Source organism: Staurois parvus, unplaced genomic scaffold (assembly GCF_062004578.1).
Source record: "Staurois parvus isolate SC_StPar_1 unplaced genomic scaffold, SC_StPar_1.0 ptg000149l, whole genome shotgun sequence".
In the NCBI taxonomy this organism is placed as follows: Eukaryota; Metazoa; Chordata; class Amphibia; order Anura; family Ranidae; genus Staurois; species Staurois parvus.
Genome location: NW_028317945.1, coordinates 3,866,282 through 3,885,397, shown reverse-complemented (window position 1 = coordinate 3,885,397; position 19,116 = coordinate 3,866,282). Strand labels below are relative to the sequence as shown.

The following is a 19,116-nucleotide window of genomic DNA, read 5'->3' as shown; positions in this document are numbered from 1 at the left end:
TCACAGAGTTCACTAAGAAGCGTGTTTATTTTTTCTCTTCTTTCCCTCTTCTTTTTTGCTCCAATCACCATCAGGATTCCTCTAATATAGGCCTTATGAGCCTCCCACATTATTGCTATGGACAATTCCCCAGAATCATTTTCCTCAAAAAATTGCTATATTTCTTTTTTTATTCTTTGATCCACCTCTGAATCCTGGAGAAGTGTCTCATTTAACCTCCATAATTTCCCCCCGATCTGCTCATTTCCCCATACTAATTGCATTGTGACAGGGGCATGGTCCAATATTGACATCACTTCTATTTTTACTTTGACCAGAGACTTGATAAGTCGACGGTCCAGCAATATATAATCCAGTCTTGAATACATCTCATGTGCATGAGAATAAAACGTATAGTCTCTGTCCTTCATGTGCTTAATTCTCCATATATCTACAAGTTGACATTGGTATATCGTTTTTTTCAAGGAAATTTAGAGATCTACTACCATCTCTCTGCACAGGGGATGTCATATCCATCTGGGGATCCATGCAGAGATTGAAATCACCTGCCACAATTAAATTGCCTTTTTTGAAATCCATTAACTTCCTCAGAGTACTTTCTAGGATACCTCCGGTTTCTTATTCGGGCAATAAATATTTGCTAGTGTACAGTCTATTTCCTGTAATTTTCCCTTCAGAAACAGAAATCTCCCTTCCGGATCTACCAATCTGCCTTCCAGCTTAAACCTTATATTTTTCGCAAAACCTATTGCCACTCCCTTGGCCCGTTTAATTGGAGAATCTGAATAAAACCACATTGGATAATATCTGGAATTTAATTTCACATTTGATTCTTGCACCAAATGTGTCTCCTATGTAAAAAAACCACTGAAGAAAATCTATGTTTAATTTCTTTAAAAATCCCAAATCTCTTCCCAGGGCTATTTAACCCTTTAACATTATAAGTCACAAAGTGAATCTCTTCCATTCTTCTCCTCTCCACACCTCTATCTTCCCCATCTCTTCTCTCTTCCTCGTTCCTCCACATCTTCCCCTTTGATCTCTAGGATTTCTCCAGACTGATGTTTCTCCCACTATTTCGCAGAGTCTTAAACTACCTATCCCCTCCCCATACCCTCCATCGCCCGTTTTTCTAATTTCTGTATAATTTGGGCATGTGTATCTAGTTTTTCTTTTGTCTCCTCCACCCTTGATAATATTTGCCCCATATCTTTGTGTAATTTTGCCAGTTCCTGTTTTAGGGATCTTTCAAGTCCTTTAAACATTTCTGCTATTTCTACTTTAGTAGGCATCTGTGAGATCTCCTCTTGTTCTTCTACTTTATCCATATCCACTTCTTCTTCCATATGTTGACTACTGTTAGCTATTCCCAGGGATAGTCTGGAACATTCCCCGCCGTTTTCCCTCTCACCTCTTACACGTATTCCCTGTTGTCTCTCTGGAGTCTGTTTCTCCTGTGAGGGTATGTATTTTTTAATTGACCCTGCTTGGGAAGCCTTAGGCCCTCCTCCCTTTGAAACTTTGTTTATCATGCTATCAGGGACTATTTCGATTTTCCGCAGTTCTGGTTTTGGGAGGGGGGGAGGTCTATTTTTGATTTGTTATCAAAATTTGTTGTCTTCCATGGGTATCCCCCTCTCAGTTATTTTCTTCCTTTATCTCTCCCCCCACTCCTGAACTGATCTACCGGGGTCCTCTTCTTTTAGGTCTTTATCTGTTTTACATTGTCCTCCTTCTGATTTTCCTCTAAGACCCCCTGGGTGAACACCTCCTTAGTTTAAACATATAGTTCAATACATACAGTTCAGTTCCCATGCAATATATTAATCTCACCCTCTTATCCCCAATACGGCTTTTCCCCGTATGAGATCTCTCTCATATATGAAGAAAAGGGCTTCTCTGAAAAACATTTCCCGCACTCCGGACAGGTTTACTACTTCTCCTCCGTGTAAGATCTCTGATGTGTGTGAAGACTATGCTTCACTGAAAAGTATTTCCCGCACTAAGGACAGACATATGGCTTTTCACCTGTGTAAGATCTTCCTCATGTGAGGTCTCTGATATATATGCAGGCTGGACTTCTGTGAAAAACATTTCCCGCACTCTGAACAAGGGTATGGCTGCTCCCTCTTGTGTTATCACTGGTATATATAAAAATATATATAAAAATAAGACTTACATGAAAAACATTTCCCGCACTCCAGACAGGTATGCAACTTCTCCTCTGTGTAAGATCTCTGATGTGTGTGAAGACTAAGCTTCACTGAAAAGTATTTCCCGCACTCAGGACAGACATATGGCTTTTCACCTGTGTTAGATCTCTGATATATGTAAAGTCTAGTTTTGTCGGAGAAGACATTTCACGCACTTAGAACAGGGATATAGCATCTTCCTCATGTGAGGTCTCTGATATATATATGCAGGCTGGACTTCTATGAAAAACATTTCCCGCACTCTGAACAAGGGTATGGCTGCTCCCTCTTATATTATCACTAGTATATATAAAAATAGGACAGGACTTACATGAAAAACATTTCCCGCACTCAAAACAGGAATACTTCTCCCCCATGTGAGATCTCTGGTTTCTATAAAGATTGAACTTCTCTGAGAGACTTTCCCACACTTTAGGACATCTCTTCCTTTACTCCAAGTGAGGGATGAGGCGGCTACAGGTACTCTCTTCTGGGAACATTGCACTCGACATTCCCCTGAAACAATGAGTGGATTGCAGGGGGGTTCACCCAGCCCATTTCCACGTGTCTCCAGCTGCCACGGTTCTGTGTGCAGGAGGAAAAGAGCCGGCGTCTCTCTTGCTCCAAGAAATGTCGGCTGTCTCCTCTGCCTCCCAGAGCTCCCTTGCGGCAGATCACCTGATCGCCCGGCGTCCACAGAGATCCGGGGAACACACAGCGTCAATCTGAGAGCACAGAAAGACCCGCTGCGATGGCCGCCACTCCCGGCAGGCCCCCTCTTTCCCCAGCTAGTCTCTCCAGGGCTTCCTGCACATCTCTCCCCTTCTCGGCAGGTCACTGGAGATGCTTGGGAGCCAGAAGCCCTCACATCGAGCTCCCACTCCAAGCCATGGTCCTACACTGATTGTGTTGATGAGGAAATTGAGAAATAAAAATTTGCTTAATGTATGGTCACCCTAAAGCTGGGTGCACACGGGCAAAAAATCAGCTGAAAACGGTCGGATCTTTGGCCTTTGTGTACAGTTCCTTGTCTGACAGAAGCCAGTCTCTATGTTGGGCGGGCATGCTGGAACACCAGCATCGGATCAGTGCTGGCAGTCAGTGGCTTCCAGCACTGATCAGTATGTCCTGGCGGTGGGGGCGGGTGGTTCCCCTGTCAGAACAAAATAGCTCAGCGGGGAGATCATCACACTAATATCACTTGTGTGTTAGTACGGTGATCTGTAAGTTTGTGTTTTTTTTTCATTCAGCTTGCTAGGGTTGAATGAAAAAAACTTCATGTGTGTACCCATCTTTGCCCTAAGAATAGCCAAGCAAACAAATGGACAGAAATAAAGGGTTAAATCAAAGTAAACCTTCCCACCTGATAACAAAACTTTCACTGCACACAACCTTACCTACTGCCAGGCTGATTGTGTATCTTCAGTCTATGCTAACAGGTCCAGCAAGCAGAGATGAACAATCACTGCATACTCTGGCTCAGCTTTATTTACTGCCGAGCTGACAGTGTGCAGTGATTGTTCAGCATAGAGCGGAGATGGTAATGCACGATCAGCCCAGCAGTAGGCAAGGCTGTTTGCAGTGGAAATTCTTTTATCAAGGGAGAAGATTTACTTTCATTCGATACTTTCATGTTGGGCATTTGTCGTCTTTTAGAAAAGGGAGAACGGAGCTGCTGGAGCTCTCAGTGTGCCCCTGCCTCTATCCACTACTCCAGCCCCAGGAGGAGTTCAGCAGCTGGGCACAGAGTACCGAAATGGTTGAGGTGGAAGGGGGCTGTTGGCTTTGGGGTGGCACAACTGGAATCTGGGGGGGGGTGTAGCCCACCCCAGCACCCCCCTAGATCCGGCCATGGACTGCATATTTGCTTTATTTGGCCATTAAAGTGTATGTATAGCCCAAACAAATTTAGCTTTGAATAAATTAGTATAGAATTAGAACTCCTTTCAATATTTTTCTTTTTTGTTTTTTGCTGTCTATGGCCCCACTAGGCAGATTCACCTTTTGTATTTGTCTTTATGATCATTATCACTGAGACAGAGAGTGATGGGAAATCCAGCATTTAAAGTTGTCATCAGAACAAGACATGAGGTTAAACACTCAAATTTAAAGCAGTACTATACATAAGCAGTACTATAAACTAATACATATGTTCATCCACAAAACCATTTTTAAGCTCGCTCTCCTGGTGGTCTTTGCTGGAAATACCAGTTGTTTGGGCAAAATGATTTTAAATGACAGTGGCCAACTGACAAAAATCAAAGAAAAATATTTTAAACTAGTATTCTCTTCCTATATCTGTGTAAAAGGTTTTATATTTGATAAGGCAAAAACCATATGCAAATAACAGCAAAACATACACTTTTCCATTGTTCTGACTTCTGTAACCTGGAATATGATTGGTTAATAAGGATTACTGCACTTTGTATATCATCATTTCTGTTTGCACTGCTTTACTTGCCTCTTCTTTTTGCTTCCTCTTCCTTATTTTTCTGACCCAGTGACTGATCATTGGTGTTCATACTTTTATCTCGAATCCTTATCTGAATAGAATTATAGTTTATCTCTGTGCAGCTCTTGAGGCTGGAAGAGATTTTACATACAAACAAATGTGACAGTCATACTATGTTGAGTGATAAATTGTACTGAGGATCAGCATGTACATCCTTAAAAATATGAAGCACTTGAAAATCTCACTTTTCTGTTCACCTCTGCTATTAAACCATTGTTAAATGAGGCTATATTACTATTGCATTGTACTGCTTTATAGGAAGTAATGGGAATATCAACAAAAATATGGTCAGGCTCTGGACATTGAAGCATTTACACATTCATGGTGGAACTCCAGGCATGTAACCCCCCTGCCTTAACCATATATATACCTTTTGAAAGTCTTTTAACTGGTCCAGTGTTGTCACAGGAGGGTCCTCTTCTTCTCAGTTCTGAAGCAATGTAGGTACTATGTGTTCAGCCTGCTGTAAATTTCAAGAATTAAAGCAACATTGAACCCAAGACCAAAAAGTGTAATATGTTGCAGCTTACCAATCATTAGATTCTTCCTTCATTTTTGCCTGGTGATCTGGCCAGTAACACATCTCCTACATAGAAGTGCCCTCACTTTGATGAATGAGCACAGAGGGCACATTTAGGCAGCGGCAATGTCAGTCTGGGGAGAGGGGAATGTTAGATGTACTAGCAGAATTACATACACTAACAAATTGAAGCAGAACTTCAGCTAATATATAAGGAATTATAAGAAATGATAGCAAACAGTTTTTTCTTTTGGTTAAATGTGTAACATAAATAAATAAAACATGATAATTGTAAACACCCCTGCTAGTGTTAAATGGTTTGTCTTATCTATAACTAATACATTGTGCTGGAGAGCTTGTTCTGTTGAAAAACAACAGGCTTACTAGCTGGACCACAAGGTGATAGAAGAAAGAAAGACTAAAAAAGAAAACAAATGCAGCCATCACATTTAAGAATTGGTAAGCTGTCATATAATAAATGTTTGCTTTTGGGTTTAATACTGCTTTAATTGCTCCACAGTACCTTCAGCTACAAAAGTCCTTTATGCCTTGTCTAAAGCTAATTTACTTTTTGTTAAGAATATGTAAATACTTAATGTTCATACTGCAACAACAATATTTTTTGTAGTTCGAAAAACTCCAGTGTTATTGCTAGAGTTGAATGTACATGCTAGATGTGAACTAACTGCTGTTCTCTTCCCAGCTCTGTCTGAAGTTGCTGAGAATTACTATAATTCCATTAAGAAGATAGGTGAACAGGCGCTACAGAACTCCACATGCCATGGACTGGGTAAGTACAGGAAGCAGTTGGGACCAATGTGTACTCTCAGTAGGGCATATGTAAATATTTCATAGGTAAAGGCAACATTTATCCCCTTCATCCTTTTTTTTTATCATTGTCAAACATTACCTATAGCAGGCATCACTAAATGGTGGACCACAGTAAAAATGCAGACCCAGTTACTGTCCTAACCTGACCGCCGCGGTCCCGCTATTTAGGCACCCATTCTTTCTCCTTACCTCCATTGCTGTCACTAACACAGCAAAGCGGAGAGCAGGAGGCAAAACACTTCTGTACATGCAGCAGGAGACACAGCTGTGCTGAAAAGAGGGCAGTAGCTGGAGCTACCGTTGGTAACTTTCCAAGTTAATCAGTAGGTGATTGGTTGCTAGGTGGTCCGAGCAACCAATCACCAGCTTTTTAAATTAACTCCAGAAGCTCCCGCCCACTATTCAGTGCTGTGTCTCCCACTCTGCGTGTCCGAGTAAGGTAAGAAGGGGCAAAGCTGCAGAGGCTGTGTAATGTGAAGGAGGGGGAATAGCTGCAAGGGGCTGTGTAATGTAAAGGGGTCCAGAGGTGCAGGGGCTGTGTAATGTAAAGGGGGGTCAGAGGTGCAGGGGCTGTGTAATGTAAGGGGGGTCAGAGGTAAAAGGGGTTGTGTAATGTGAAGGCGGTCAGAGGTGCAGGGGCTGTGTAATGTAAACGGTTGAACTGGATGGACTTTTGTCTTTTTTCAGCCAAACTAACAATGTAGGGGCAGGGGGCTGTGATGTGAAGGAGTGCCAGAGGTGCAGGGGGCTGTGTAATGAAATGGGTGCCAGAGCTTCAGGGGGCTGTGTAGTGTGAAGGGGTGCCACAGGTGCATGGGACTGTGATACGAAGGACTGCCAGAGCTTCAGGGGGTTGTGTAATGTGAAGGGGTGCCAGAGTTGCACAGAGCTGTGATGTGAAGGAGTGCCAGAGGTGCAAGGGGCTGTGTAATGTGAAGGGGGGGCAAAGCTGTGGGGGGTTGAGATGTGAAGGGGGGGGCAGAGGACATCGCTGTGGGCAGGTGCTATGAAGGGGGGTTCAGAAAACTATTGTCAAGGGGAAATTGATGTGAAGGGGGGAATTGTGATATGCAGGGGAGCTGAGGAAACTGATGTAAGAATGGGATTGTGAAATACAATTTTGCTGATTGAACCTCTGTGAATTTTAATTCGGTACCCCTGACCTATAGTATAATTATCAAGCAAAGCTACTATGATAGTTAGCTATCATGTTAATCTATCATGCACAAGCTCACATCACAGTGGTGGAAGTACACTTTCTTATATGGAAATTTTTTTAAAATGTAGCCACCAGTAAAAACTAAACTTGTTTAAAGGATTAGTTCATCTTTAGAACATGTTACATATTACACCCATATTTAGGATGTAACAAGTAACATGTTCTAGCATTTCCATCCCCCCTCACCACTTGAGATTTTCCCCCATGACAGCAAGCAGGAGTTCCTTTCCCCTGCAGCCACTGTCACATTTAAAATCACACAGCCTAGCCGCATCATTCATACACAGGGATCTGATCAGCACACTCATAGTTCACTGACACTTCCTCCAGCTTTCTAACTGAAAGCCCACATAGTTACAGCTGATCCAGAGGAAGGGAAAAAAACTCAGCAAAGCATGATCCAATTTGCTCCTGCAGGGGAAAAAATTCCTATCTGACCCCCGAGAGGCAATCAGATATTCCCTGTATCAACTTTATCTATAAATGTTAGTATTCAGTTATATTCTGTGTATCCAAGGAAGAATTCAGTCCTTTTTTAAAGCAATCCACTGAGCTGGCCAGAACCAACTCTTGAGGGAGTCTATTCCACATAATTTTCACAGCTCTTACTGTGAAGAAACCTTTCCGTGTTTGGAGATTAAATTTCTTTTCCTCCAGACGTAAAGAGTGCCCCCTTGTCCTCTGTGATGACCTCAGGGTGAATAGCTCTACACAGAGTTCACTATATGAACCACTGATGTATTTATACATGTTGATCATATTGCCCCTTAATCTCCTTTTCTCAAGAGAGAATAAATTCAGTTCCTCTAATCTTTCCTCATAGCTGAGCTCCTTCATGCCTCTTATCAGCTTGGTTGCCCTTCTCTGTACTTTATCCAGTTCCCCAATGTTCTTTTTGTGAATTGGTGCCCAAAATTGAACTGCATATTCCAGATGAGGTGTTACTAATGATTTGTACAGGGGTAATATGATATGTCTCTCTCTCTGGAGTCTATACCTCTTTTAATACAAGAGAGGATTTTGCTCACTTTACAAACCGCAGCTTGGCATTTCATGCCATTATTAAGCTTGTGAACTCCCAGATCCTTCTCCACCATTGATTCCCCCAGTTGTACCCCCTAGTATGTATGATGCACGCATATTCTAAGCCCCCACGTGCATAACCTTACATTTATCAAACATACAGGCACAGACAAAAAGCTGGAAAGCTGGAGAATGTGTCTACAGAAGCATGACATTACATGCGTGATCCATCTTTTTTCTTGTAAAAATATTAATCTATTATTTTTTTTTCATAAAAATGAACTTAGCCTTTAATTCACTGCAGACTTTAGCTTGTCTTTACCTGGGTTTATTATGTATGGCTATCACCTGAAATTTCTGAACTTACAATTAAAAAATAAATGTTGATGTAGATGGGGCCCTCCGCTCGACTTGTGAATACTAATGTGGTCCCTTTTAAGTTGGACAACTGCTGATCCAGAAATATACATTAATCTGGCATTTTATTAATTTTTATCATATAATTTGTTTCATTCTAAAATATTATTATGTTATTATTTATTAGTCTTTCCTTTTTGGTCTTCGCAGGAAGGTCAATAAATCAGTGTGATTTCTGTTGTAAAGTAGTGTCATGTTGCTATGGCAATGTCATATTTGTAAATGGCGGTGGGTGTGACAGCCTGCAGACTATGGTCCAAGAAGTATGACATAGAATTCATGTACATTATCTTGGGGAGGGTTGTACTTTGAACTAATTTAGCACATATGAGTAAATCTTATCTAAATGAAGTGAAGAGCAGCTGATCTTAACGTCATTCATTTGTACAGTTACAGATTATCCCTGATTTCCAGAGATAGTCCCAGGTTTTAGAGATGCATTCCCGGAAATATATTATGTTTTGAACATTATTCAACTTAGAGTTAAAATGTTCTAACAATGAATGTTCAAAGGAAAAAAATAAGCATTTTATATTCCAGTTTAGTAAAAATACCATCTTATGGTAGGAACTGCCTTTTAAATTTTTGATAAAAGTGAAGCATTAGTACCATAGCAGCCAGTCAGATTCCTTGTTTTATTCCCCAGTACACAAAATATGAAACCTGAGGAGGAAGGGGTTCCATGCTCAACCATACCTGGAAGTACCAATTGTGTAATTTACAATTACAAGGTTACCTGTGCAGTCTATCTGTTATCTGGCAGTCTTTGTAAGCAGTCTGAACATTGTTTTCACAGTATAATGGCAGCCTGAGCAGTCTCTCAGTAAATGATCAATTGATCAACTCTGTTCTGTGACTCACTAAGGGTAGAAGAAGGTTTTTCATAGGGTTGCAGGCAGGGTTAGATTTAGACCTTGGGGGGCCCTGGGCACTTTAGGTTCTGGGGGACCCTCATAGACAAAATTGGTTTACATTCTCATTGACTGTCCCACATTTTCAAAAAGCATGACAAAACATCATTCTGACGTCACACGTGCACACACACATGAAGTCATATGTTATCTTCCGTAGCCTCCCTGGCGGTATTCTCGAGTGTAGCTCGGGGTAAAGTTTCAGTACCACAAGCGGCAACCCCGAGCTACACTCGGGCTTACCATGCGGTGCTGCTCCGGGATCTGTTTTTCTCTTACCTTGTCCTGCGCTCCTGCGATGTCCCTCCTGCAGTGTCCCCTGTAATGTCCTCCGGCGGATGCCAGCATCTGTCTTCTGGGTTCCGTTCCCTGCGATGTCAGGACGTACGGGGGATGGAACGGCGGGAAATTTGAAAATGACAAAAAGTGACATTCACTAAATTCCCTAAAATAACATAGTAAAACATTACTGTATCAAACCATTTCACATACATTTTGTCCCTAGTGCTTTGTCCTGTGCCCTGCCTACATTTTTACTGTTCTTTCTGCCTGGAAACTGAGAAACGTTCATGGCGTCCAAAAAGCGTCCCTTTAGGTCAAAATCGGTTTTAGACCAGCTAGAGAACAGCGATAGTAAATTAAAACTATTCATGGGGAAATTCGTCATCAGACACTGAAAACGATTGGACATTAACTAAGATTGCAAAAGAAAATGATGTACTATAAGGCCAAGGTTCTGGCAGCAATGGTGGAAAATGGCTTTTCTTTCTTTATATTACTTCCTACCCCAATTACCAGAGTTACCACTACGAATGCAGGCACGTATAGCAGCTGATTAAGACTAACTATTTAATCTCTCTAAGGCTTGTCATACACAGTTTGACTTTTTTCACTTAACCTGTGGGCCGCACAGGAAAAAAAAATTAACAGATTCCACCTCCATGCTATAAAGATGAACCACCCACTGACACTATTGTATTTTGACAGCTGGCACCCACAGCTCTCAAAATACCTCAACAGCATCTGCATCTGATTGGACATGGCTGCTGTTCAGGTTAACAATTTTCTGCCTGGCTCCTTCGAAGGATGTTGAACCGCAGGATGTCAGTATCCCACCCAAGTAGTGGATTTCAGCCGATTCAGGAACTGGATGAAATTTTCAAAGTGTATGGCCAGCTTAAATCCTTTCCCTCTCAAATTGTGATTTGTCTATAGAAGTCCATGATGTGATATCTACTGATACTGCTGTGGTTTTTATTGTATAAGATGCTGTGTGATATTAATTAAAATTAATTTGCTATAACAATTTACTGTGTGCCCAAGTCTTCATGGACACTTCCCATGGGAATACATCACCACAATGACCTGGTTTCACGGCTCAATATTGCAGAGTGGCACTTATGTTATGATGTCAGTGCCACTATCTACAGTATTGCAGATTGCCTACTACTGATTCTAGAAAACAGCAAAAAGACATATCGTGAATAAGAAAGTCCTTTAAAAACAGGGTTTGGCGGTGATTGCAAACAGCAAGGGAAAAACAGTGGAGATGTCTTTTTATTGAAGTTCTGCATTAAAACCTCAGTTTACATAAACCTACCCAGTCAGTTTTTCCATGTGAGCTTGCATGTTAGAGATATCTGGCATGGACTTTATTTTATGATATAGCTTTCTTTCCTTTGGAAATGATATTAATCTAAAACGCTATATCATTTATACGCACATTGGTTAAAAATGAATGATCCCAAAAGGTAGCCTTGCATATTAAAGGATATCTTGCATGGGCTTTATTCTACTACATAGCTTTCTTTCAAACTGTGATTCATCTTTAGAAAATATATTCATGATGTGATATCTAATCATACTACTGTTTTTATTGTACAAGATACTGTGTGATATTAATTAAAATTAATTCAGGTTTCTTCTAGCTTTCTGTTCTGTAAATGTTTTTTATGGCTTATTACATAGATACACCTTTTTAAAGGGCTACAGTATATGTCAACTACTGGTTACCAAAGCCAAGAAAAATATAACAAACTGGACTAGTTGCCAAGTTTTTGTTCAACCAGTGAGTTGAACGAAAAGAAACAGACACAATTCCCCCATTCCCACATTTGCTGTCAGAATACACTGATCAAGCGGAAATTTTCCAGCAGGGTGGATGCACAGATTTTGCTCAGTAGATCGACTTCTGTACGACCACAGTGCCCATACATGTATCGAAATTCAGACGGTTCCCTGACCAGAAGGTTGTAATTTTGGTGTCCACCAGCAGGTGTCTCCCAGCAGTCAGCAGCTTTCAGCAATTAGTATTCACCTTATGCTGGCTGCTGGGAGGAAATGTTACCTTGCTTCAGTGTTTTAGCCAGATACCTGCTTGCTGAATAATCCCAAGCCTTATTATCATTATATATATCATTATGAATTATCATAATGTCAGTGCCACAGTCTGCAGTAATGTAGAATGCCTACTAGTAACTCTAGAAAAGAGGGAAAAGGCATCACATGAATAGGCAAATCCTTTAAAAACAGGATTTGGTGGTGATTGCGGGGAGCAGGGGACGAACAGGGGGAAGGTGTCTTTTTATGAAAACTGGAGTCCTGTGTTAAACCTCAGTTCTCATAAACCTACCCAGTCAGTTCACCCATGTAAGCTTGCATGTTAGAGATCTTTTGAATTGACTGTACTTTATGACAGCTTTCTTTCCTTAGGAAACATAGAAATGGAATTTTAATACCAAACTCTACATCATTAATACATTTGTTTAAAATAAATGATCACAAAAAGTAACTTTGGGTTATACAAGTTACAATATTAGACCATACAGATCATTAATTGTTAAACATAACTCTCTAAAGCTGGCCATAGGTGGTTCGAATCTCGGCCGATTCAGCAGGGACACAGGAACTGGCCGAGATTCGAACCATCAGACCTATTATTTTTGATATTAATAGATTTAAAGTTTAACTAAAGGCAAAACATATTTTAGTTTTGGATAGAGTGGAGAGGGTTTAGAATGTCTGTAAATACTGATGGCTGTCTGTGCCCCCGTTAAGGAGATTCGTCATTTCTATTGGTCCTGTTTACCATTATCATTAAAGGCAAACGTAAAGAAAATCCCACATTTTGGGTTGTCCCCAGAAAAGTAATAGAGGGGAAATCTTCCAATGGGGACACGAGTTCTGGTGACCTGGGGGTCCCCAAGGAATTCCTTTAGTTTGCAAGAATTTTCTCTCACTTCCTGCTTGGTGATGGGACAGGAAGTGAAGGGAAATCTCTGAAATGGGACATAGATGGCAAAAAAAAATCTGACAGAGGTTATAAACCTTTCTTGCTCTATCCAAAATGGACAAAAAGTTCTGCTTATAGCTCTACTTAAAAGAAGGTTTGAAGATTTGCCTTACTCTTTTTAGCAATATCTTGCTCATACTCATATTTTTGTCAGCGTGATGGCTGTAGGAATATAATTTTTTTTTTTTTAATGGTTGAACTGGATGGACTTTTGTCTTTTTTTTCAGCCAGACTAACCATGTAATTATGTAACCATGATCTCCTTTTTGCAGTTTTGATTGTATTTTTTGCAATAGAGTAATACTTTGTAAGTGTTTATAATTTTTAAATTCTCTTTTTGTTATTGTGTTTGGCTTTTTATTAATAAAATTGAACCATGTAGGGTTTTTTTTTTTGTCTTTTATACTTATTGCCCGAAGAAGAAAATTCTGTTATGTGCTTTGTGTCGTATTTGTTGGAAATATTTGCTCCCAATCTGTGTTTTGGATATTATTAATAAACAAGATTTATATAGTGCTTACAGGTCTGGCTGCTTATTGCCTTAGTGTATCTAGCAGTTTCTTGACTGGCAACCCTCAGTGCTGTACTTTGGGGACTGTACCTGCCCCACTGTGTGGGGCTGGCCTGTAATGCCAAAGTTTGGTTCATAGTGGCTCTTGCATTCCCGACACGTAAAGCTCCATTCATTCTACAGCCATTCAGTGAGTAAATCATCAGGGATTCCCTCACTTAAGCAATGGTGGATCTCAGGCACTAGGGAACAGAGACAAAAAGGCATGCACACTACTCATGGCCTACAGGGAACTCAGAACACTGCTTAGGGTGATAGCTGTTCTCTTGTCTTAGATTAATGTCCTATTATGGCGCTACTCCCTTCCTTTGATTCTAGCTCCCTTCCAGGCATCCATAATGTGGTCTGACAAAAGCAGATTTTTCTGCCATTATGTATGAATTCTTCGGAAAACTTTAGGCATACCTAGAACCTCCTCACTCCCCCCTGAATCTGTTCATGAATCAAAGATGGAACCTCCAAACCTGTTTTAGGATAAAATGAAGGAAAGCGAAGGGGATGCAGAGATTGTTGTAGAAGCTGCAGAGGATTTTGCAACCCCTGCATTTTATGAGCAGCAAGCTATGGCTTCTCGACAAATACACTCCACTGTTGACAAACTGATTGATACTTATTCTGCTGAACCTTCTTGTAAGAGGCACCTTATATGCATGCCTTTAACAGTGAACGTTCATTTGGGGAATCCTTTGATAAATTTATCAAGAAAGTCACTGGGAAAAGTTACTTTTACCCCACAAGAAGAAGCCTTAGTCTCTCATGGTCACTACCTCTACTCATCGAAAGGGACCTTTGCACTCTCCCCAAGTGTCAACCTCCAATTCAATGCTTAGCACTTTCTTGCAACTCAATCAAGTCTATGTGGAAGCCATCCTCACAATGAAGGGGTGCCCCCACCCCTCAGAGTGACAGGACATCTATTGGCATTTGCTCCAGTCTGGATCTGAGACATCCTGGATCTCTAGATCCAATTTGTCTTTTTAGAGGGGTACAAATGGAATTTCTGTCTCTCCACTCCACTCCACTCCACTCCTCGTTTCCTACCTGCCATCATCAGTTCAAAATCAAACAAATTTACTGGCTGCCTTGTACCAACTTTAGTAACAAGGAGTGGTTGTACCAGTCCCTCCAGAGGAAAGGTTCTGAGGTATTTTTCAAACCTTTTCACAGTCCTAAAACCAAATGGAGGCATTTGGACTTAAAATCTCTAAACAGATTTCTTTAAGTATCAAAATTGCATATGGAATCAGCAAGAATCTGGCATCAATATATCTGCAAGATGCCTATCTATACATCGCCATCTTCCCCTCAGATCAAAATATTTTACATCCTGAGTGTTCACAAAAGTGTTTGCCCCACCTCTTACTCTTTTGCGGGCACAGGGTATTCATTTCACAGTGTACTTGGGATGACCTTCTACTGAAAAACTCCTCAGCCACAAATTTGTTTGCCAACATTCAAAGGACAATTCAGTTCCTTTAAACCTTTAGCTGGTAAATTATCTTTCCAAAGTCTGCCCTTGCAGTGTCTGGAATACATGGGGCTCATCTTGGACACCGTCCAAGCCAGAATTTTCCTTCCTCCAGAAAAGATTGCTTCCTTGAGGTCCTACACATGGAACCTCAGATCTGAAAGCAACCCCTCAGTTTGCTTCTGCATGAGATTTCTAAGCCCAGCAGTAGCCTCACTACGAAGCAGTTTCCATTTCCTGGTTTCATGCCACTCTGGATTGTCCTATGTGTCTATTCAGCCAGACAGAAATATTCCTGATATGGTGGATCTCTAACTCTGCCCTGGAGTGAGAAAAAAATATTCCTTTCCAATGCCCTGGAAAGCGGTGACAATGGATGCCAGCCTTACAGGGTGGGAGAAGTTTGCAGCTCCCTAACTGTCCATGGGACCTAGTCTTCAGGAGAGTTGATACTCCCCATCAACATTCTGAAATGGAGAGCAATCAAGTTAATTCTTCATCACTGGACCACCTTTCTCAATGGTCACTCAGTAAGGGTGCAGTCAGACAGTGCCATAACAGTGGCCTACATAAACCATCAGGGGGGCACCTTTAGTCAAGCTGCTCTAAGAGAAACAAACTTGATACTCTCCTGGGCAGAAATTCACATTCCAGCTCTCTCAACTTTGCACGTCCCTGGTGTGGACCACTGGCAGGAAGACTTTTTAACCTGTCAATGCATAGACTTGGGTGAGTGGTCTACTGCTGGCACAAATGTTCCACAGATGTTATGTACACACAGAGAGAACACCAATAGAGATGGGATTTTTAAGGTGCGTAAGACTCAAAAATATAAAATAAATAGTTTATTAGAAAGTCTAGACCAATTAAATTACATGTGATTATGAAATGAATGTACCTGATTTTAATAAACTGAATGTGTTCTAAGAAAAAATGTATGTTATATTTTTGAGTTTTATGCACCTTAAAAATCCCATTTCTATTGGTCTTCTCTTCTTGTTATTAGGGATGTGATGCAGTTATAGCATTGTCCGTCATGGATTATATTGATTTACTTACAACGTACACACAGTTTAAAACAAGAAAAATTACTTGTCAGCAGGGATTAGCAGAGTGAGTTCCACTTTTGCAAACCTTTACCAATCGTAGGGGTCAGCTCCAAACATAGATCTCACAGAGGTGTAGTCAGTATTAAACACAAAATGTGTATTATATTGTAGTTTACCAATTTTTAGATGCAGTGGCTGTATTTGTTTTCTTTTTAGGTTTGCTTTCTTCTATTTCCATCTGGTGATCCATCCAGTAAGTCTGTTGTTTTTCAACAGAAAAGCTCTCTTGCAGTTACAGAGATGAGACAGACCATTTAACACTGACAGGTGTGCTTAAAATGATCATCTTTTATTTATGTAAAATTTGTATCCCAAAAAGAATAAAACTGTTTGCTGTAACCTGGTATTAGCTGAGTGCAAGTGGTTGTGAAAGCTCAATGTTTTTTACCTTCTGTCTGAGCAGCCCCCCCAGCCCCTGTAATACTTACCTGAGCCTCATCGCAATCCAGCCATGTGCATGAGAGCCTCAGCTCTCTGAGGACTCTCCCTCCTCATTGGCCGAGCCACACTCTGTGTGTGAATGGACATCCAGATCAGCGGCTCAGGAGTGAGCCTGCTTGGGTGCCTCCATAGCAAGCTGCTTGCTCTGGGGGCACTCGACAGGAGGGAGGAACCAAGAGCTCCGGCACCCCAAAAGAGGACAAGCAGGGCTGCTCTGTGCAAAACCATGCACAGAGCATGTTACATAGTTATTCTGGCTGAAACAAAGACAAAAGTCTTTCTAGTTCAACCATTAAAAAAAAGTTATAATCCTATACCCACAGTTGATCCAGAGGAAGGCAAAAAAAATGAGCAAAGCATGATCCAATTTGCTCCTGCAGGAGAAAAAAATCCTTCCTGATCCCCCGAGAGGCAATCAGATATTCCCTGGATCAACTTTACCTATAAATGTTAGTATCGAGTTATATTTTTTATATCTAGGAAAGAATCCAGGCCTTTTCTAAAGCAATCCACTGAGCTGGCCAGAACCAACTCTTGAGGGAGTCTATTCCACATTTTCACAGATCTTACTGTGAAGAAACCTTTCCATATTTGGAGATTAAATCTCTTTTTCTCCAGACTTAAAGAGTGCCCCCTTGTCTTCTGTGATGACCTAAGGGTGGATAACTCTACACTGAGTTCACTACATGAACCACTGATGCACTTATACATGTTAATCATAACCCCCTTAATCTCCTCTTCTCAAGAGAGAATAAATTCAGTTTCTCTAAACCAGGGGTGTCAAACTGGTGGCCCTCCAGCTGTTGCGAAACTACAAGTCCCATCATGCCTCTACCTTTGGGAGTCATGCTTGTAACTGTCAATCTTGCAATGCCTCATGGGACTTGTAGTTTTGGCAACAGCTGGAGGGCAGCCAGTTTGACACCTGTGCTCTAATCTTTCCTCATAGCTGAGCTCCTCCATGCCTCTTTTCAGTTTGGTTGCCCTTCTCTGTACTTTCTCCAGTTCCCCACTGTTCTTTTTGTGAACTGGTGCCCAAAACAGAACTGCATATTCCAGATGAGGTTTTACTAATGATTCATTTACAGGGGTAAAATTATATCTCTCTCTCTGGAGTCTATACCTCTTTTAATACAAGAAAGGATTTTGCTCGCTTTAGAAACCACAGCTTGAAATTGCATGCCATTATTAAGCTTATGATCTACCAGAACTCCCAGATCCTTCTCCATCATTGATTCCCCCAGTTGTAAGTATATAAGTACACTACTCAAAAAAATTAAAGGAACACTTTGCAACCACATCAGATCTCAATGGGGAAAAATATCATGCTGGATATCTATACAGATATGGACTGGGTAATGTATTAGGAACGTAAGGATGCCCCATCGTTTAATGGAAATGAAAGTTATCAACCTACAGAGGACTGAATTCAAAGACACCCGAAAATCAAAGTGGAAAAATTATGCAGCAGGCTAGTCCATTTTGCTGAAATTTCATTGCAGCAACTCAAAAGGGTGTTCAGTAGTTTGTATGGCCCCCATGTGCTTGTATGCATGCCTGGCAATGTCGGGGCATGCTCCTAATGAGATGATTACAGTATGTACTGTAGATAGATATATATATAAATTATATATATACGCACATGATACCATCTCTTGTTGGCAAATACGTCATGTAATGGCTGTTCTTTTAACTCTTCAGGACAGGTGCTCATCCAGATGGCTGAAAGCTGCAAAAGTGCAAGTGCTGGACTTAATGTAGTGGTAAGAGTTTTTTAATTGTATAAAGTAATTGTAGAATGTTTCTAATTTTTTTTTTTCAACAAACTTATTTTAACAAGAATGTTTGTTTCATTTTTAAATTGTTAGTGGGGTTAAATCAACATTAATTTTAAACTGCAGCAAAGAAAATGGAAAATTTTCTTTAAGAAATTTCACGGTGAATGGTGATTGTACCCATATAAGTGCACTTGTAACAGAAACAATTGAGTACTGTCCGTGATACTTTTTTTTTTTTATTTGCACTAACATTTTTCAGGACATACTTTCGGGGTATGTCCCCTTCTTCAAGGTTCAAGCAGTACTGTTACACAAAGTTTAAGCAAAATTACAAAAAAAAAGACAATCTCTGAGAGAGAATAAAAAGCACAAACAAATGTACACAGCAATGGTAATTAAACAAGGATAGTTCATGGGATAAGATGGAGAGAGAGCTATAGAATGAGGGGAATTACAGTCACAGAGAGGACCGTAAAACTATTGGACAATGAGTAAGAAAACCCAGGTCTAAATTCAGCCCATTATTTTTTGTGTCAAATAGAACTATCATTTTATATTTTTCTTTTCTTTCATGAATAGATTTGAAATTCCTTTTGAGAACTATGACATTGAGGTCTTCCATAGGGTGTGAGATATGTGGGAAATGATGTCCCACAGATGTGCAGAACCAGGGGCGGACTGACCATTTGGAAACTCGGGCACTGCCCGAGGGCCCGGGGTCAGTAGGGAGCCCCATGAGATGCCCCTGGTACATTTTTCATAGGCTTTTTTGAGTTTGGGCAAGGACACAGGGGTCTCATGAGTTGTCAGTCCGCTCCTATGCAGATCTCAT

The 19,116-nt window shown here is 40.8% G+C and overlaps 1 protein-coding gene across 1 annotated transcript in view; it reads left to right on the top strand.

Moving 5' to 3' along the window:
- Positions 1-19,116, top strand: part of BAIAP2L2 (BAR/IMD domain containing adaptor protein 2 like 2) — a 90,180-nt gene that overhangs the window by 15,901 nt on the left and 55,163 nt on the right. The window contains exons 3-4 of the mRNA XM_089674257.1: positions 5,928-6,014; positions 18,208-18,269. Coding sequence (XP_089530383.1) covers positions 5,928-6,014; positions 18,208-18,269 — 149 coding nt within the window. The remainder of the gene's footprint in view (positions 1-5,927; positions 6,015-18,207; positions 18,270-19,116) is intronic.